General features: G+C 38.4%; 1 protein-coding gene and 1 non-coding gene across 2 annotated transcripts; both read left to right on the forward strand.

Moving 5' to 3' along the window:
• The first annotated feature begins 1,948 nt into the window (after window positions 1–1,948).
• Window positions 1,949–9,073, forward strand: LOC142179344 (uncharacterized protein OsI_027940-like). The gene is made up of 6 exons (XM_075249054.1): window positions 1,949–2,090; window positions 5,576–5,762; window positions 7,089–7,248; window positions 7,461–7,501; window positions 7,582–7,657; window positions 8,549–9,073. The coding sequence occupies exons 1-6, from the start codon at window positions 2,086–2,088 to the stop codon at window positions 8,662–8,664; spliced, it is 585 nt and encodes a 194-aa protein (XP_075105155.1). The 5' UTR covers window positions 1,949–2,085; the 3' UTR covers window positions 8,665–9,073.
• An 838-nt stretch (window positions 9,074–9,911) lies between these two features.
• On the forward strand, window positions 9,912–9,982 carry TRNAG-CCC (transfer RNA glycine (anticodon CCC)). Its single transcript has one exon. It is a non-coding gene; the product is annotated as a tRNA-Gly (tRNA).
• Window positions 9,983–22,345: the final 12,363 nt, after the last annotated feature.

The following is a 22,345-nucleotide window of genomic DNA, read 5'->3' on the forward strand; positions in this document are numbered from 1 at the left end:
GTCTTTAAGCTCTTATCTCGTTTATAAGTTTTTCACGTAACATCAACTGCCTAACAACTAGCATAAAAATAGATCACGTATTTTTAAAACTATTAAATCAAATTTAATTGTTATTACCATTTTCACGGTAAACAGATGTCAAGAAATGAAAATTCACTGACTTAACAACATTGGCATTAACATCAACGACGAAATTCCTTGGCTAGAAAAAATTGCTCATATAGCCAGAATATTACTACTTTATAGTTGTAATTTGCCTGGCTATTGGATGCACAATTCCGCAACACTGTAGCAACCAAATACTTCTGGTGACCAGGCTCTGATGATATTTTTACTTTTGCTCTAGCTTATAAACATAAGAAAAGAGAGAAGGAGAAAGAAAAAAGGAAAGGGTGTAACTACGTCCCTTGATTGAAGGCACAAATAATGGATTGAGAGCCTTTTAAGGTGAATGGTATATATTTTGTAAACAAAACTTATTTATGCCGGGTAATGAACTAAACATGGACATTAATGGTAATAAAGTTTCAAATAGTGTATAAGAATGAAAAAATCCCTTAATCCAAATAGCCGGTAAAAATAGCACGGGCTAGCGAATTTTCGGACTGATCATTCAAAAATAGCCAGCGTTTGCAAAGTTATTGAAAAATAGCCACTATTTTGCTGCAACATAGAAAGTTCCAGCATAATATACTGGAGATCGGTGCCCATGTGTATGAACTTTCAGCATATTATGCTGGAACTCCAACACGCAGAAAGATCCAGTATAATGTACTGGAGATTGGAGCACTCCAAGCTCCAGTATATTATGCTCGATCGGTATATCATACTGGATCTCCAATATAATATACTGGAATAATTTTTCGGATTTTGAACAATGTTTTCGTTCAAATTTATCTTTACATGAAAAATGACTAAATTTCAATTACTTTTAAAACTGTGGCTATTTTTGAATGACCACTTGTAAATCTGAATTTTTGAATTTCTCTCAATTCAACCGCTTAAATTAAAAATAACTATATTTAAACAAGTTTCCAAGTTTAAACATGGGAAAAGTGCATTACTAGCCTCTTTTAAGACTCCTATTTAAAGAATAGTCAATTTTTTTTACAAAGCTTTTAAATTTTAGCCGTCTCAAAATCAAGAAGACCTACGGTCCTAAGTAAGCATAATTCTAATCAATACAAGAGTAAGCTTTGGCCAGGGGAGAGCTAGAACACATTATATGAGTTCGGCCTGACCCAATAGCTTTAATCAAATTCTATATTTGTCGTAAGAAATTTATTGAATATATATAAATTATTAATTTAGAACGAGTAACTTAAACAAACTAGAATCTACAACCCATAACTTCAAATTCTTGCCCTATTTATGACTTTGGCAGAGCTTAAATTCAGACCTGATAGTTTGAAGTTTAAATCGAAGATCTGAAGATATTCCAGCATAATATGTTGGAGTTCGAATTTTTTACATGTAAACTTCCAGCATAACATGCTGGAATTTTATAATGCGCTGGAATTCCAACATAATATAACGGAAATTCATGCACAGGTACTCCAATCTCCAGTATACTATACTGGAACTTTTTATGTGCTGGAGTTCCAACATAATATGCTGGAAGTTCATACACAAGTTCTCCAATATCCAGTATATTATCCTGAAACTTTCCATGTTGTGGAGTTCCAACATAATATGCTGGAAGTTCATACACAGGTCCTCTGATCTCCAGTATATTATGTGGAAATTTTCGTGTTTCTACAAAATAGTGGCTATTTTTTAATAATTTTGCCAACGCTGGCTATTTTCAATTAACTGTCCGAAAACTGACTAGCCTGTGCTATTTTAACGAAAAACTGGCTAAGGGCCTAAAGACTACTGGGCCGACTTCTAAGCCCATTACACTGTTAAAGTCTCTCACGCAAGCAAAACCTTAGAAGGTTTAAGAAAAATCTAGAAGACTTTGGTACAGTTGGTAGATACTCATCACTTTTGCAAATTACAAGTGTATCACTACCAGTTGTGCCTCTACAGTTTCTGCCTTTCTAGGTTTTTCACTTGTCCTTCTTCAGCGCTTAAACTACAACGATGAGGTAATATATACTTTACTGCATTTTATTATAATTTCAAATTGCGTATTTGATTTAATACAGAGTGTTCGTATTTTTTTTTAGGTCTGACTGTTAATTCATTAATGTGTTTATCCATTTAGGTGTTTTTGTTTCTTTGATGAGAATTTTGTTAAACTGTAAATATTTATTTGAATAATTCTAAAAAATGATCTGTTACATATGAAATATTAGGAGTTTGGACTGTTTTTTCAATATGCTTTATGCCTAATAGCAAGGTGGGGTTGCTATGATGGTAAGCAACCCTCACTTCCAACCGAGAGGTTGTGAGTTCGAGTCTCCCCAAGAGCAAGGTGGGAAGTTCTTGGAGGGAAGGATGCCGGGGGTCTATTTGGAAACAGTCTCTCTACCCTAGGGTAGGGGTAAGGTCTGCGTACACACTACCCTCCCCAGACCCCACTAAGTGGGATTATACTGGGTTGTTGTTGTTGTTGTTGTTGTTGTTGCTTTATGCCTAAGTCTTGGTCAGTAGAGTTGCCTTGTCCGTTCATAATAAAAAATTAAATTAAGCGTTTGTCAAGTTTATTTCCATCTGCCTTGTATCCGGCCAAGCTGAAAAAATTAGCATATTTTGAGAAGTATTTTTTTCAAAAGTGCTTTTCAAAAAAGCACTTTTGAAGAAAAAGCAGTTTATGTTTGACTCGATTTGAAAAGTACTTTTGAGTAGTGATTTGTGTTTGGCCAAGCTTTTTAAAAAGTGTTTTCAAGTATCAAAATATGAGTAAGGACATAAAGAGATTTACTTAATAGTTAATATTATATAAGTAGATAAATATTTACCAATATTTATTATGAAGGACAAAATCAAGATTTTTATTTTATTTTAGTAAAATACAACAACAAAAACAACCCAGTATAATACCACAACTGGGGTTTGGGGAGGGTAGTGTGTACGCAGACCTTACCCCTACCTTAGGGTAGAGTGGTTGTTTCCAATAAATCATCTTGAAAGAATAAAGTACTTTCGAATTTTATCATTTTATTTTAGTAAAATATAAAGATAAAATTCGAAAGTACTTTATTCTTTCAAGATGATTTAAATATATAAAAAAAAAAACATTCAACAAATATGAAAGTTCACCTTGAAAGTCATTATATATTACTTAATAGTTTAAACTAAGGTTATTTTGGTATATACAATATTAGGAAGAAAATTTAGAATTATTTCTGCTTCTCCGTAGAGTTATCTTGTATTGTTATAACAAAAAATTAGGTGTTTGACTGTTTCTCCTCAGTTGCTTAAGCCTATGGTCGACAAAGTTACTTGTACAATTACAAAAATATGGAATTTTGACCACATATGTCAACATTTCCTTATTTACGATCCCGCTTGTACTTTTAACAATTTGCTTGTAGTATAAGTTGTTCCTTTATATTGGCTTGAGAAAATGATCAATGAGGATTTATATAGTCAATCCTAACTTATTTGGTATGGAGGCGTAATTATTGTTATTATTGTTGTTCCTGTGGTCGCCTCGCCTGAGAGAAGCTAGAAGAGATAAATGAAGTTAAGGAGTGCTTTTGGTAGTAGGGGTGGAAATGCACCAGCTGACCTTGGCTTAAACAATATATATAGTTGAATAATTTTGTGTGTATGTGTGTATGTTTATGTATAAGGTCGACTATAAGGGGTAATGTCTGCATACACACTATCCTACCTAGACCCCACTTGTGGGATTATACTGGGTTGTTGTTGTTGTTGTTGTTATGATAACATGTTGGTGTCCGGGTTAGTTTGTGTGTGCCTTGACTATTCTAATGGATACTTGCATTCACCCACTAGTACCAATATCGGGTAATAAGTGGTTGATGAAGCATGTATTAATAGGTTCAACCGAACTAAGCATTTTCTACGCGGAGTATGGGTTCATACGTGAAAAATCACTAAAATTTTCAAAAGACATTACAGAGCCCATACTTTTAAAAGTGTAATGGGTTTAGTAATAAAAACCTAAATGCTAAACCTTTCAAATTTAAATCTTCGATTACGGATAATTTTGCTTACTGAGGATTAGTTAGAAAGAAATCACTTAACTTTTCTTGTCTTTGCTTAAAAGGAGTTTTGACTGCAGATGTGAGTTTCCTTATTTATCATCCCATTTGTACTTAACCATGTGCTTGTCTATGAGCTATTCCTCTGAGCACCCCCTTCCCTAGGGGAAGCAGGACGAAATGAATGAAATTGAGTGTTTTTGGTAGTCAGGGGCAGAAATGCACCCGCTGACATTTGCTTAAACTAAATATACAGAATAATTTTGTGTGCGCATCAATTTGTGCGTCTCGCCTATTTTAGTGGATTACCTACATCATCCCACTAGTACATGTATTTGGTAAGTTTACTTACCAATGCTTAGGAAGGTAGGAAGAAATCACCTTAGCTTTTTTTGCTGCTAGTACTTGAACACTAGATGTATATCTGCATGCTTATAATTAATAGTGTGTGCACCAGTATTCTGCTCCCACTGAACTTAGAGTTCTGGATTTACCTCTATTGGTGGTTGCTGTTTTTGCAAGTCATTAACTATTACTCCTTCTGTCCTAGTTTATGTGTCATACTTTCCTTTTGTCTATCCCAAAGAGAATGTTACACTTTCTTATTTAGAAATAAATTAACTTTAAACTTCTTATTTTACCCTTAATGAGATGATATATTTGCCACACATATGCTTATGGATTGCTAAACTACAAGTTTCAAAACTCTTGCTTTCTTTCTTAAACTCCATGCCCAGTCAAACACTGCCACATAAATTTAGATGGAGGGAGTAGCACTAATGAGGCTGGTGTATTCTAGCACTCCAACCCTAGCTGAATGAAGATTCTCTATTCTTGCTTCCAGCAAGGCGTGATAATACACTGAGGGATTAGTCTAAGCAGCTACCTCTGATTTTTTTTTTAGTAGAGATGCTTTTATGTGGTTTTAGTGATCGGTTCTTGTTTAGCAGGTAATTCTGAGTAACATAACTCAAGGCACTTGGGTCAGGTGTCTCTTCCCTTGTAACTTCCAAAGATGTACATTGAAGTTGACAGGAAATTGACCTGTTACAGTGAATTTTAAACTGCTCTGGAATTATAACTATGTTTTCTATCTCCTCAATATAAAGAATCATAAAATCCCTTTGACGAATGCAAAAATCCCATAAGGGTTCCCTCGTAATACTCGCATGACTTCGGTAATGCCACTTTTCTGCATCTTTATTTTCCTTGTAACCTCTGCATGATCGGAAATATTTTGTTAATTGTATAATGTGCACAAATGCCTTTGCATTTTTGTATCTGCTCATTTATATCATTGTTCACTCAATAGGATTGTTGAGTGCATCTAACACTACCTCTTGCAAGGGACATTCATTGACACAACAGACATTTTTGTTTCACTTTATTTTTCACTTCTGGGATGAGCTATTGGCTAAAAATTGCTTCTTCTTTTCCCCTTCTTTATGAATTCATAGCCGCCATCCACAAGTGAAGTGGGCCCAGAGGCCAGATGTGGTGTATCTCACTGTGCAATTACCTGATGCTAAAAATCCAAAGGTAAATCTGGACCCTGAAGGAATTTTTACCTTCTCTGCTACAGCTGGACCGGAAAGCTATGCATACGAGTTGAAACTTGAGCTTTTTGATAAAGTTAACGTTGAGGTAAGAGATTTTTTCCGGTATGGCTGCTGGATATTGTATATTAATGTGGTTTGAATTTTATGGGTACCTAATCTATTCTTAGGCATGATATTTTCTTTTTAAAAATGAGGCATGTTTAGATAATCTTATGACAGAAATGTAGCAAATCATGTTTAGTGTGAGTTTATCTAGTAAAACTGGTGTAGATTAATTTCTTCTTGAACCTAAATTTCCAACAAAGAGGATTTATAACTTAGGTTCCATTAGTTCCGTAGTTGCATCTATTCTATTAGATAGTTGGGAGTGGCCTTTCTTGGGTGTCAGCCATTCTTCAGTGCTCAACCCATGAAACTATGAAAGTACCAAAATCGATAGACGAAGTAAGTATTAACTGCAAAAATTAGCTCAAAGAAGCAGAAGAAATTTCAACGGCTAATGAGTTAATAGCTTACTTATTAGGCAAATCAAAGTTAGTCTGGAGGCTTGATAAGCTGAACTGCATAATGATGTTCATTCTGTTATTATTTTCTTGGTTAAAGAGATTGGTAGATTGAAATCTGAGATAAAGTGAGAGCCTGCTGTTGATGCTTTACAAAGCAATATTCCACCCATAAAAAAATGTGATCATTAGTTGCAATGTTAAAAAGGTATTCCGCATATCCAAAATATCTTGAAACCTGTGCCTGCCTACACATCAATATAACAGAGGTAAAAAGAGAAGTGTATTTGCGTGGTTTGAGTTCTGTAATTTGTAGATAGTCAAAGCTGGATTGAGTACCTTTTTTTTAATATTGCGAAACCTACCCCCTGAATTTCCTTACCCCAGGGGTCAACAGTAGCCCTTTCCCACTTTGCTCCCTTGGCGTGACTTGAGTCCTAATGTCTTGGTTGAGCTCTCTTACCAAAGAGCAACCTTTACATCTTGCCTGTTTGAACAGCTCCTTTGTCAAAACAATTTCATGGACTGATTTATTTGTGAGATGTGTTGCCTGTAAAGTTTTCATGATGTCCCTCTTTATTGATCAAAGGACTGAGGGTCCTCGTACTTTCAAGAAAAATGGTTTCTTTTGGATAAGGCACTTTCTCGAGTAATCTTGATGGTGAAGTTGGATTAAAAGGATAACTCATGGAAAGTGATATTTGATTTTTACTCATAGAAGTCGAATGAAAAGAAAAAATATAACCAACCAAAACAACAGTTTCGACAATTTAGCTGTTATTAAGAGAGTAACATGTAGGAAGTGGGAGGATTTACTTGCTAGTTTTACGCGTTTTCTTAGTATAATTGCTATGCTATTCTCCCGTATTATTTAGCACTGCTCTGTAATTTGCAATTTTATATTGAAGGAGAGCAAAATAAATATTGGCGTGAGAAATATCTTCTGCGTTTTGGAAAAATCAGAGAAGAAATGGTGGAATAAATTGTTGCGTGGAGATGAGAAAGCACCACATTACGTGAAAGTAGATTGGGATAAGTGGGTGGACGAAGATGATGACAATGAAACTGGTACAACTTATCTCATGTTTTTTCTAAATCTCTCCTCAACCATATTTATTTGTGTTGCTCGAACTCTCCAAAAATGCCACCGCCCATGTCGGGTCCTCCAAAACTGCACTATTTTTGGAGGATAAGACACACACGGGCAACATTATTGAAGAGTCTGAGCAACATACACTAAAGCAGAAATCTAACTTTGTTGTTGCCTCATACTTTTTAAGCTGCTCCTGGTGATTTTGACATGAATTCGATGGATTTCTCGGTAAGAATCTGCTCGGTTATAATCTGCTGTTCTGCATTTAATTTGATGTCTTCTGAGGATTCCACTTTGATAATTTGTAGAAATTCGGGGACATGGGTGGCATGGGACTTGGAGATGATGCAATGGGGGATGATCTCGATGACAGTGACGATGAAGGTAATGAATTTCATGGCATCTCTTTGGCATGGATAGACTCTGTATGTTTTCATGCACAGTGATTAAATTATAGGCTTTTTTCATTGAATTGCTGATAACTCTTCTCAAAGTATAGATTATTTGCTCCGTTTTCTTTTTTCCTTCTCTATTCCCGTTTCTTCCAATTTTTGTTCCTTGCCCCTTTTAGAATGTGGGGTGGGTGGAAGTAGATTGTATACCTATTCAAGCATGTAGCTTTAAGTTTATCAATGTTTAAAAATGTAGAAACACTTATAGGACTGTTCATGTTTTGCATGAATAATCCTCGTACCAAGAATGACAGCCAATGCTTACACTTGCAATTTTGCTTTGGATGGTAGTGCGCCACTGCCTTGCTTGAAGTTATTGGATTTGTCACATAGATATAACTTTTAAGAAATCTTTTTACCACCTTTGATATGATTTTATAAGAATTTCTATACTTTTATATTTTATTATGCGAAAATAATGATGATTTTCCTCCTCTTGCTTGTGGATATGCTTTAGTTCAATGGGGAATACTTGGTTGATCTTACAATGCCATAATGATATGCGACCACTTATTATTTTCCACTAGGCTTAGAGTCGTTGAACCAAATTGTTTGTTCACCTGTTTAGGTAATGCCACACCACTCTTCCAACCCCACCGATTTTTTTTAATGATATTAGAGTTACAGTCATCGATTAAGTATATTATTCAGTAACGAAAAGGCAATATTTGTTTTTCCTGAAGTTGTTGAATTGTGAGAACCAGAAGACTCTGCCCTGCTTTTCCCTGCCTTGTCCTGGGATAGAGAAAAGGATTGCTCATCCTAGTTTTGAGATTTCCTTCTTCACTGTGCTTATAATGTGATCTCTTTTCTCTTTTATCAGAGGAAGAAGTCACAAAACCTTCAGAGACGGCGGAGGGAGAACCTAAAGAACAAAACAACAGTAAGGTAGGAGGTGAAGCTGCAGAGGGAAAAGCAGAAGCAGCGCCTAGCTCATGAGTGCATAAGTAGTGCTAATTGCAATTATCTGTTAGCTTGCTTTTGTCAACGCGCTAAATATTTGCACTATTATAAGTTTGTACTTTCATTTTTCTGAAAGTAGATAGGGTTATTGAGCATTAAAGTTTCACGTGAGCGGACATATATTATTTTTATCCACTTGAGTCAGGAACTATTCATTCTCTAGCCAAGGGTCTATCGGAAACAGCCTCTCTGACCTTTCAAGAGTAGGGGTAAGACTGCGTACATCTTACCCTCCCCAGACCCCACTTGTAGGAAACTACCGGGTTTGTTATTGTTGTTGTTGAGTCAGGAACTATGTTTCTGTGCTCAAGATGTGGGTGCTTGTACTAGTTAATGAAGTTACTGAAATGCTATTTGAATGACTTGGATCAAATGCTTGCATCAACTCTGGCCTGGTTTCCCTACTTGATGCTCTGTTTAAAATGTGGAATTGGAAGAATAGAGAACAGTATATTGCCATAGATGTAATTAACTCGTATAGAGAATAATCTAGGCAAATAAAACTTTTTCTTCTTCACATTTTGTGGTAGTGGGAAAAAGAGAACTTCTTGTACAGATAGCAAGAGGTATACAAATCATAATGCAGGCACTTTGATGCCAAATGTAGGTAGTCCTTATCACGGTTCTAGGCTCGAAGTGTTACTTTTATTCAACTCGAAGTAAGGGTCCCGACGACCCAAGTTTATCGGTTTAATCCAGGTTCGATCCAAGGAACGACGAAGGGTTCCTTGAGAGGTTGTATTAGTCAATCAAAGCGTCGTTCCTTGAGAGGTTGTATTAGTCAATCAAAGGTAAAAAAAAACACTCGCATATGGGTTCGATATTGGAAGTAGCCGATAGAGTCACGCATTCAGAGTCGAAAGGTCACAACATTTTATGACAACGATATTTTATGCTCATCTTGGGAAACTCTTTTCATGGTGCCATTACTTTTGTGAATAAGATGTTCATTTATCAAGAAAATAGTCTCTGATTTTCAGACGAAAAGATGCCTACTTTGCTTTGTAGAATCTAGGACTTTGAGGCTTAAAATCTCTCTTGATTTTGGCTTATTCTTTACATTTCCATTTTGATGTTACTGATAATGAAAATTCCAAAAGTGGGGAGCCAATAAGTCGAATAAGTAATTATTATTAATTTCTGTAGCAAAAAAAAATTTAAAAAATAGGACGTTTGGAATACATACTTTCTTATAAAAATGACGTTGCAGTGGCTATCAAGTAGCGCATCTGGTGTAGTGGTATCATAGTACCCTCCCACGGTACTGACCGGGGTTCGATTCCCCGGATGCGCATTGTGTATTTTTTGGCAGCTCAAAACTATTCTTTGTGGTGAAACGTACATTTCTGATCTTGTTGAGGGTTAAATAGATGGTTAATATTTTTTTGGCTACAAATCGATTTATCCATTTAGCAGGGTCGTACGCAGGAAATTTTGTAAGCGGTGTCGACATTTATAAAAGATGGACAGTATAACTTTGATTATCATACTTTTAGACAAAAAATAATCTTAGTCTATTGATTTTGTTGAGTTTAAGTTAGAAAAGGTGTTCAATTCTACTTCATCACAATATTTACTACAAAGGCCCTCTCAAATTTTTGGAAAAGAAAAATGTCCTAGTTGAGATTTGAACCTTTGACCTCTTAGAGAAAAAACAAGCACATTACCAACACAACAAGACACAATTTATGTCAAGTGGTGTCATTTTTCCTACTTATCCGTTTTCGTACAGTATTAATATATATATTTAGTAAAATTTTCGGACGAAGCGGTGTCGCGTGACACCGCTTCGGCAGGAATAAATCCGCCCCTGCCATTTAGGCTGCTAGTTTACTCTTTTGTGAGCCGAGGTCTACTGAAAACAATCTCTCTACTTTCTCTAGGCAGGTGTAAGGACTGTGTATACACTATCTTCCTCAAACTCCACATATGAAATTTTACCGGGTTTGTTATGGTTGTTGTAAGCTGCTAGTTTACTCTTCAGTTAAGCATTATTTAGTGTTTTAGAGCCCGTTTGGATTGACTTAAAAAAGTAATTTTTCAGCAGAAATAACTTTAAGCCAAAGAACAATAAGTTGGGGTTGCCCAACTTATTGCTTTTGACTTGTATTAAGTAGTTTTTAACTTATTTTAAGCACTTTTTAATTTTATATAATACTGAAAAAATAAAATAAACTTAAAAGCTAATTTTCCCCGCTTAAAAGCCAACCCAAATATCCTCTTAGTTAACGTTACCGGAGCTTCTCATTGCTATTATTAACATCGAACATTGAGAAATTGTTTGGCTATTTTATTGGAGTATAGTACGTGTATTATAAAAATTAATTACGAAGGGATAAAGTAAGCTAAGAAAGGCTTATGTCATGTTATTGAGTGGTGCAAATGTTGATTGGGGCCAACATAATGTATTGATTCTTTCTTTAAGGATTGTTTATTTTGTCAAAATAATTGAATGAACATGACATGATGTTAATCTCTAACTTCCTCAATAAGGTTGCGACAACTACCTTCATTTGCTAAATTTTATATATGAGGTTGGTAATAGACTTCAACAACAAGTTCTATCAAAATTTCAGACCACTTTACTCTGGAATAAACAAGTCACAGCTAGGATTTTATACTCTTTTTGGTCCATTTTAATTGTTTTTTTAATTTTTTTGTGCGGTCCACAATATTTTTTTTTCAAGATATTAATAAGAAAGCAATTTTTTTTACTAAAGTTTCCATTGGAGTAAGAGTCTCGGCGTATTTGTTATATTTTCAATGAACAAATTAAAGTGACTCAGGTTAGGATAGTAGGAGGTGCCTCTGAGCATTTTCCGGTTGTAATAGGGTTACACCAAAGCTCTGCGCTTAGTTCGTTCTTATTCGCCCTAGTGATGGACGCGTTACCATACCATATTCAAGGGGAGGCGCTATGGTGCATGCTATTCGCCGATGACATAGTTCTGATTGATGAGTCGCAAGCCGGTGTTAACAAGAGATTGGAAGTTTGGATACATGCTCTTGAGTCTAAGAGTTTCAAGCTGAGCAGGACGAAGACGGAATACCTAGAGTATAAGTTCAGCGCTGAACCGGGAAAAGTGGGCGTGTATGTGAGGCTTGAATCACAGGTCATCCCAAGTAGAGGCAGCTTCAAGCACCTTGGGTCGGTTATCCATGGGGGAGGGGAGATCGACGAAAATGTCACATACCGTATTGTGGTAGGATGGATAAAGTGGAGGTTAGCATCTGGAGTCTTGTGTGGCAAGAGAGTGCCACCGATACTCAAAGGTAAGTTCTGTAAAGCGGTGGTCGGCCATGATGTATGGGGCGGAGTGTTGGCCTGTTAAGAACTCACATATCCAGAAAATGAAGGTAACATAAATGAGGATGTTGAGGTGGATGTGCGAGCACACTAGGATCGATAAGATTAGGAATGATGATATTGGGGAGAAGGTGCACATGGCCCCCATTGATGACAAGATGCGGGAAGCGAGACTCAGATGGTTTGGTCATATTCAGAGGAGAAGCCCAGATGCTCCGGTAAAGAGGTGCGAACGGCTGGTTGTGGAGGGCACGAGAAGAGGTAGAGGGCGACCTAAGAAGTATTGGGGAGAGGTGATCAGACAAGATATGGCGATGCTTCAGATTTCCGAGGACATGACACTTGATAGGAAGATGCGGAGGTCGAATATTAAAGTTGTTGGTTAGGAGGTAGTTAAACCTTGCCTTACTTCGTACCTTTGCGAGACTAATCTGGTAGGGTTTTTGTCTAAGATAGCTAGTGACAATATTGTATCTTACTATTTCCCTTTCAGTGCAGGACCTATTTACTAGCTATCGCTTTAGCTTTGCATCTTTCTTTTGGATTTCATGTTGTCTATATTTTTCCTATGATTTTTGTGGTGATACTAATATTGTCTCCTTTTGTCTTTTTGTTTTCTTGAGCCGAGGGTCTTTCGAAAATAACCTCTTTCTTCATCGGGTTAGGGGTAAAGTCTGCGTACACTAAGGGTGTCTAACGGATGGGCCAGGCCGAGCTGGATAGGAAAAATTAGTAACCGTACGGGTTGGGGTACGGTCCGGTTACGGGTTGGGGCTTATCGGGTTTAACGAGTTTGGGTTCATCCAGGTAAAAAATGAACTGTAAGGGTTACGGGTACAAAGGGCCGGGCCGAGTTAGTGTAATTTTTAATTTTTTTTTTTGTATTTTGTATAACTATTGTAAGTTATATTAATATAAAGAGTAAATATAAAGAATACATGAAAATGAGAAAAAATTACACTTATAAATTGCAAGTGCTACATTTATTTCAAAATTCAAACTTACAAATTGAAAGGTTTACATTTAACAACAAGTAAATTAACCAAAAAGAGTAAATTCAAAGGTTTTGCATTGCCTTAGTAAGTTCGTCATAATCAATATGAACTGAGTGGCCTTCTTCTGGAGTGTTAAATTCGGATGGGTTACCATGTGTTAATATATCTCCAAGTTCCTCGTCTTCTAGGCTATCAACATCTTCACATCCTTGATTTCTTCGTTCCGATCTAATACAATCTCTGAAACATATTAAAACTTCCAAAGCATTGCTTCCCAATGAGTGACAAGTGTCTCCAAGTTATTGTCTTGCTTGGTTAAATGCACTCTCTGATGCAACAGTTGAAATTGGCACATTCAGCACATCTCGAGCCATAGCGAAAAGAACAGAAAATTACTTTCCATTCTCATGTCACCATCCCAACGGTGAAAATTCCTTTGTGCGAGGCTCTTTTTACTTCTGCAAGTAGAATTGAAGTTCATTAATGTTCCTGCTATTGGTTTGAGTGTTAGAAAATGTAAAAAAATATTAAAACTATCAAGGCCTTCATCATCATCCACAATAGTAGAAGTGGTACAATGCATAGTGGGATTAACATTGGCTACATTAAGAGCAACATCATCAATTATATTTGCATAATAGTTATATAATTGTTGTAAATAGGGGTGGAAAAATGGTTCAAAGAAAATAGTTAACCACCCATATTATTCACTAAAAAATAGGCTGGATAATGAACTTTTTAAAAATTGGTCAAATATGGATAAAAATCATATTATCCATTTATAAAATGGATAACCAATGAGTCTAATTTTTACGTTTGTAAAGCCTTAAATTGGGGGTTCCTCAGATTAGAGAGACCAAGAATGCTCCCAAAAGTGATCATATGCAAGAACTCATGGATAATATGGTTACCCATATTATCCGTTGGTTAACCTATTTTTTATTCGTATTAAATATGGGTCGCGTCGGATAATTTATCCGTTTTTTCATTACCCGTTTCGACCCGAATCATATCCGACCCAAACCGCTCGTTTGCCACTTTTGTTTGTGTCGATAGGACATAGCAGATATCCGAAAGAATATATATATATATATATATATATATATATATATATATATATATATATATATATCTGGAGTTTCAGTTGGTCCAATCTCCATATAAGTATATAAAGCATTGATTAATTGGTGACAATTAGAAAAGATTTAAACAAGCACCAATTAAGTAAATCGGAGGAATTGGAAAGAAATATTTTTTGAATTTTGCTTGCAATTTTTCAACAACATCCCTATATTTTTCTTTCTTCTTAAATTCAAAGGGTAGAATAGAAATTTCAACTATATGTACTAAAACCATAGTAACAGTAGGGCAATATGCTCCAGAAAACTCAATAGTAGTTGTATAAAATTTATGTAGAAATTTAACAACATCATTAATGGCCTCCCAAGTAGTAGTTGTTAACATACGGTTTGGATCAGTACAATGCGCATTAGCAACTTCAGTTATTGGGAATCTATATTTGCTATCAACATTTTAAAAATATATATGTATAATTCCATCTAGTTACAATTTCGTATAGCATGAATCTGGGCTTAAGGTTATGCTCGTTATACTTATTCTTAAATTCCTTAATTCTACATTGTCTATTATTTCCTTGAATAACACCAATTGCTCTTCTAACATGAGTAATGTCAGTTAAATAAATCAAGGCCACTTTTAACAATTAAATTATAAACATGACATGCACACATAACATGAAAAATTTCGTCAAGTGGTGGTTGCAAATGCAGTTTTAATATTAAAATTGCGGCATTGTTGTTAGAGGCATTATCAAAAGACATACACAATACCTTTTGTTTGAGATTATAAAATTCAACAACTTCGCAAATAGTAGTACTTATAAACACATCAGTATGACTCTGATCTTTATCATATTTAAAAGTGATAATACGTTTTTGCATATAATAATTATCATCTATCTAATGACATGTAATTGTCAAATAATTATTTTCATTAACAACATGGCCAATATAAGAAGTTAGAGAAACTCTACAAGGAAGGTGGCTAAACAAATAACGTATGTATGTTTGATATTGTCCATGAAGTCTAAAGATATCAGATCTACAAGTACTTCTAAGGATACCTTTAAATAAAGGATTGTAAATCCTTTGAATATACATAATAAGATATGATGAAGAAGCAAAAGAAAAAGGTAGACAACCCAAAGCAATCATTTTTGCTAACTCCTTACGATCCTTCATTTTATCATATTTCATAAGACCTCCAGTAGTAGGGTTTAGAGTTGCTTGATTTCCATATCCATCAGAGCCCCATTCTATAGGATGCTCAATTCTCATATGTTTGCTAAGTGTTCCAGTCCCCCCTAATTGTCCTCCAGTCTTATGTTTAAAAGTATCATTATAAAGATTGCATTTAACTCTATCAATACCTTCTATTTCGTTATAAAATTTCCAAACCTTACTTCTTTTTCTCCGATTACTAGTCGGGGCCACATGTGGTATACTACTAGCACCACGACCACCACCCCTACTACCAGCTCCAACACTACTAGGTGCAAGTGGTATCTCATCTTCCATTTCTAATTTATTATTGTCACGACCCGGATTTTCCACCCTCGGGAGTCGTGATGGCGCCTACTAATGCTAGCTAGGCAAGTCAATCCTTAACTGCTTACTTCATTAACAGTTTCTCCTTTTAACAATTATCGGTGACAACATGAAAGCACCATAATTTAATTAATTATGCGGAAGACTTGAATTAAAGAACACGAAACAATAATGCGAGAATCAACATATGCATTTACCCAAGAACTGGTGTAACCTTACTCATGAACTTCTAAGAGTATTAAATACAACCGTTTGAAAGAAAAAAAAAATAAGCTATTTGTCTCGAAATAGAGGAGCTAACAGACTGGAATAAAAGATAGAGAAGACGCCGAGCCTGCGGACACCTACAAGGCTACCTCAGTGTCTCACTTGACTGAAGGTTGGCCCCCGCGCTACTGCTACTGTCCAAGACCTGGATCTATGCAAAAGAGCACAGAGTGTAGTATCAGCACAACCGACCCCATGTGCTGGTGAGTGTCCAGCCTAACCTCGGCGAAGTAGTGTCGAGGCTAGGACCAGACTCCAAATAACCTGTGCAGTTCAAATATCTATATGTACAACGGAAAAGAAATACAGGAAATAATTAGTCAATGTGGGAAGGGGAAACATGTTGTGGGGAGGTAACAATTCCAAATAGAAAACCTCAATAAAAGAAAGAAACAACAAAGCCAGAATATCAACAAGAATCAGAAGTCCACAATTTGCACGACATCACCCTTCGTGCTTTTACTCTCATCCTCACCAAATCAATACACGACATCACCCTTCGTGCTTTACGCTCTTCCCACCCAAACAACAATCACAAGGCAAATAGGGTAAGGGAATCTATAACCTCGAAGTAAATCAAACAACAACAAGTAATGAAAGAAACAACATAACTCGGATATCAACAAGGAATCAGGAATCAACAAATGCACGACATCACCCTTCGTGCTTTTACTCTCGTCCTCACCAAAACAATCATGTAATAAAAATATGCACGACATCACCCTTCGTGCTTTTACTCTCTTTCCTCACCATATAATTAATAAAATCGGCACAGAATGGTACATCGTGCGGCACGACATCACCCTTCGTGCTTTACACTCTTTCCTCACAATAGCAAACAATGCACGACATCACCCTTCGTGCTTTAACAGTCTTCCTCACCCAAACAACAATCACAAACAAAGGGGCAAGGGAGTAGATAAATAATGGTAGGAATCCCGACAAGGGAACACAATTAAGCAGTTAAATCCCGGCAAGGGAACAATTTAATAATTCTTTCTCTTTCTTTCACTTTCACTTCTCATCTCACTTTACCACCTGAGCCAACGCTCCATAGGGTTTCAATCATCTCGTACACTTTCATAATTCGTATTATAACTCGAGCCAACACTCCTCGAAGTGTTCGGATCAAAATTTCTTTCACATGCTTGTTACACTATATAGAAAATCATCATTAAGGCATGGAAGATACAACAAAATCAGAATATCCGTAATATAAGGACTCACGGTAATACTAGATACCAACGTATAGATACTCGTCACCATGCCTATACGTCGTACTCGACAATTAACACGTAGCAAATAAAACTCAACTCCTAATCCCTCAAGCTAAGGTTAGACCAAACACTTACCTCAAAGCTTTGAACACCACTCAAGCCTTAATTATAGCCTTACCCCTTGATTCCACCACCAATCCGCTCGAATCTAGTCACAAGTTACTTAATTACATCAATAAGTGCTAAATGAATACATCCCAATGCATGAAAATAAGTTTTCCCAAAGTTTTACTCAAAAAGTCAAAATCACCCCCGGGCCCACATGGTCGAAACCCTAGGTTCGGACCAAAACCCGGTTACCCATTCCCCCACGAATCCAAATGTATAATTTATTTTGAAATCGGACCCCAAATTGAGGTCTAAATCCCCATTTTTTAGAAAAACCTAGGTTCTTCCCTAAAAACCCGTTTTCCCCCATGAAAATCTTTAATTTTAAGTTGAAATCATGTTAAAAGATGTTAAGGAGTGAAGAAAATGAGTTAGAAATCACTTACCAATCGTTTTGGAGAAGAAAAGTTATTTAGAAAATTGCCTCTTATGTTTTGGGGTTTTGAAAGATGTAAAAATAACTGAAATTCATGTGAACTTATACCCCTCTGAAGCCCCCACCGCGGACTGCGCTAAGCCGATCGCGGCCGCGCCGACCCCTCCTGAAGACCTGCGGATAATTGCCTCGCACAGACCGCGCAAAGCTGACCGCGGTAGCACAGCACCCACCGCAGACCACGCAAAGGCGACCGCGGCCGCGCTGTTCCCTCCGCAGCCGCACGCGATTCCTCGCGGGCCGCGCTAAAGGGTTCAGAGGCCTGCAATATTTTCTTGAACCTGCAACATCTGTTCTTTTAACCCTACAGCGTCCCGGAACCTGCTCAGAACTCATCCGAACCCTCGAAGCTCTAACCCAAGTATGCACACTACCTCAAAAACACTCTACAAACATATTCGTGTGATCAAATCATCAATATAACATCATGAACATCGAATTAAGCCTCAAGATCAATGAATTTTTCTCAGATTTCCTTTTAAACATCAATTTCCCGATTAGGGTCTGGATCACGTCAAACGACGTCCATTTTTAACCAAACTTTACAGGAGTGATTCAAAACATATCTAAGACTTACATCTGGCGCCGAAACCAAAATACGGGCCTGATACCATAGTCTTCTAATCAAATTTTATTTCCAATTTCCTTAATTATTTCAAGAAAACAATTTCACTCAAAAATTCATTTCTCGGGATTGGGACTTCGGATTCCGATTCCGGGCATACGCCCAAGTCCCATATTTTCCTATGGACCTTCCGAGACCATCAAATCACGGGTCCGGGTCCGTTTATCCAAAATATTGACCGAAGACAGATTTATTCATTTTAATATCAAAACTTAGCATTTTCATAGAATTTCATGTTTAAGCTTTCCGGCTTCACGCCCGGACTGCGCATGCAAATCGAGGCAACCCTAATGAGGTTTTCAAGGCCTCAGAGACACAAAATTCAATTAGAGGCCGGTGATGACCCTTTGGGTCGTCACATTCTCCACCTCTAAAACAATCGTTCGTCCTTGAACGGACATAAGAAGGAAGTGCCTGAGTCGGAAAATAGATGAGGATAACGGCTCCGCATGTCGGACTCGGACTCCCAGGTCGAAGCCTTAGGGGGCTGACCTTTCCAATGCACACGAATAGAAGGGAGATTCTTGGATCTCAACTAACGAATCTGCTGGTCTAGAATAGATATCGGCTCCTCCTCATAGGACAAGTCCTTGTCCAACTGGACAGTACTGAAATCTAACATGTGGGATGGATCGCCGTGATATTTCCGGAGCATAGATACATGAAAAACTAGATGCACGGCTGATAAGCTAGGCGGCAATGCAAGTCTATAAGCCACCTCTCCCATTCTGTCAAGAATCTCAAAAGGACCGATAAACCTAGGGCTAAGCTTGCCTTTATTCCCAAATCTCATCATGCCTTTCATAGGCGATACTCGGAGCAATACCCGCTCACCAACCATGAAAGCCACATCTCGAACCTTGCAATCTGCATAGCTCTTTTGCCTGGACTGAGCTGTACGAAGCCTATCCTGAATGATCCTGACCTTGTCCAAGGCCTCCTGCACCAGATCCGTACCTAACAATCGAGCCTCTCCCAGCTCAAACCATCCAACCGGAGATCGACACCGCCTACCATATAAAGCCACGTAAGGAGCCATCTGGATACTCGACTGGTAGCTGTTGTTGTAGGCAAACTCTGCTAAAGGCAAAAACTGATCCCACGAACCTCCGAAGTCAATAACACAAGCCCAGAGCATATCCTCCAATATCTGAATAGTCCGCTCGGACTGTCCATCTGTTTGAGGATGAAATGCTGTACTCAACTCAACCTGGGTGCCTAACTCTCGCTGAACTACTCTCCAGAAGTGCGAGGTGAACTGCATACCTCAGTCCGAAATGATAGATACCGGCACACCATGAAGGCGAACAATCTCCTGGATATAGATCTCAGCTAACCTCTCGGACGAATAAGAGACTGCCACAGGAATGAAATGCGCTGACTTGGTCAGCCTATCAACAATGACCCAAACTGCGTCGAACTTCCTCCGAGTCAGCGGGAACCCAACAACGAAATCCATAGTGATCCGCTCCCATTTCCACTCGGGAAGCTCAATCCTCTGAAATAAACCACCAGGCCTCTGATGCTCGTACTTAACTTGCTGACAATTCAAACACCGTGCCACATATGCCACAATATCTTTCTTCATTCTACGCCACCAATAATGCTCCCGCAAATCTTGATACATCTTCGCGGCGTCCGGATGGATAGAGTATCGGGAACTATGGGCCTCCTCTAAAATCAACTCTCGAAGCCCATCCACATTAGGCACACAAACTCGATCCTGCAATCTCAGAACTCCATCATCACCTAAGGTAACCTGCTTGGCACCTCCACGCTACACCGTATCTCTAAGGACACACAAATGGGGATCATCAAACTGCCGATCACGGATACGCTCCAATAACGAAGAATAAGCGACCGTGCAAGCTAATACTCGGCTAGGCTCAGAAATATCCAAACTCACAAATCGATTGGCCAAATCCTGAACATCCAAAGCAAGCGGCCTCTCACCTACTGGAATATAAGCAAGACTGCCCATACCGGCTGACTTTCTACTCAAAGCATCGGCCACCACGTTGGCCTTTCCCGGGTGATATAAGATAGTGATATCATAATCCTTCAATAACTTCAACCACCTCCTATGCCTCAAATTTAATTCCTTTTGTTTGAACAAATACTGAAGACTTTTGTAATTGATGAACACCTCACATACCACGCCATACAGATAATGCCTCCAAATCTTCAATGCGGGAACAATGGCCGCCAACTCTAAATCATGCACTAGGTAGTTCTTCTTATAAATCTTCAACTGCCTCGAAGCATAGACAATGACCTTGCCCTCCTGCATCAATACTGCACCAAGCCCAATGCGAGATGCATCACAATAAACAGTGTAAGGCCCTGAACCTGTGGGCAGGACTAACACCGGTACCGTAGTCAGAGCTGTCTTAAGCCTCTGAAAGCTCGCCTCACACTCGTCTGACCATCTGAACTGGGCACTCTTCTGAGTCAACCTGGTCATCAGGGCTGCAATGGATGAAAACCTCTCAACGAACCGACGATAATAGCCTGCCAATCCCAAGAAACTCCGAATCTCTGTAGCTGATACTGGTCTAGGCCAGTCCTTGACCGCCTCAATCTTGTTTGGATCAACCTGAATACCCTTTGCGGATACAATATGACCCAGAAATGCAACCAAACTCAACCAGAGCTCACACTTTGAAAACTTAGCATATAATTGACTATCCTTCAGAGTCTGAAGAACCACTCTGAGCTGCTACTCGTGCTCCTCTCGGCTGCGGGAATATATCAAAATATCATCAATGAAGACGATCACGAACCAATCCAAATAAGGCCTGAACACTCGGTTCATCAAATCCATAAAAGCTGCTGGGGCATTTGTCAACCCGAATGACATGACCAAGAACTCATAATGACCGTACTGAGTGCGGAATGCTATCTTAGGGACATCGGATGCCCTAATCCTCAACTGATGGTAGCCATATCTCAAGTCAATCTTTGAAAATACCTTGGCACCCTGAAGCTGATCGAACAAATTATCAATCCTCGGAAGTGGATACTTATTCTTGATCGTGACCTTGTTCAACTGCCGGTAATCAATGCACATCCTCATCGAACCATCCTTTTTCTTAACAAACAACACTGGCGCACCCCAAGGCGAAACACTGGGTCTAATGAAACCCTTCTCAAGCAAGTCCTATAACTGCTCCTTCAATTCTTTCAACTCAGGTGGGGCCATACGGTATGGTGGGATAGAAATGGGCTGGGTGCCCGGAGCCAAATCAATGCAAAAGTCGATATCCCTGTAGGGTGGCATACCCGACAGGTCTGAGGGAAAAACCTCAGGAAACTCCCGAACAATGGGCACAAAATCAATAGAAAGGACCTCCGTACTAGAATCCTGAACATAAGCCAAATAGGCCAAGCACCCCTTCTCGACCATACGTCGAGCCTTCACATACGAAATAACACTTCGGGTAGAATGACCAGGAGTCCCTCTCCACTCTAAACGAGGCATACCCGGTAAAGCTAAGGTCACAATCTTGGCATGAAAGTCTAAAATAGCATGGTAAGGTGATAACCAATCCATTCCCAAAATAACGTCGAAGTCGACCATGTCTAAAAGCAATAAATCAACACGGGTCTCAAGACCCCCAATCACCACAATACAAGAGCGATGGACTCGATCGACCACGATAAAATCACCCACCGGTGTAGATATGTAAACAGGGACACTCAATGAATCACTAGGCACGACCAGGTACAGTGCAAAATAAGAGGATACATACGAATACGTAGACCCTGTATCAAACAACACTGAAGCATCTCTATCACAAACCAGAATAGTACCTGTAATAACTGCATCCGAAGCCTCAGCCTCGGGCCTAGCTGAAGGGCGTAGCATCGGGGCTAGGCCCCACCACCCTAAACTACCTCTCTGGGAAGGCCTGCTGTTGGCTGGCCTCCATCTATGGCGGCCTGAGCTCCACCTCTAGGACCTCTACCTCCACCTCTAGCACCTCTACCCCCACCCCTAACTGGCTGAGCGGGC

The sequence above is a fragment of the Nicotiana tabacum genome, chromosome 3 (genome assembly GCF_000715075.1).
Source record: "Nicotiana tabacum cultivar K326 chromosome 3, ASM71507v2, whole genome shotgun sequence".
Lineage (NCBI taxonomy): Eukaryota > Viridiplantae > Streptophyta > Magnoliopsida > Solanales > Solanaceae > Nicotiana > Nicotiana tabacum.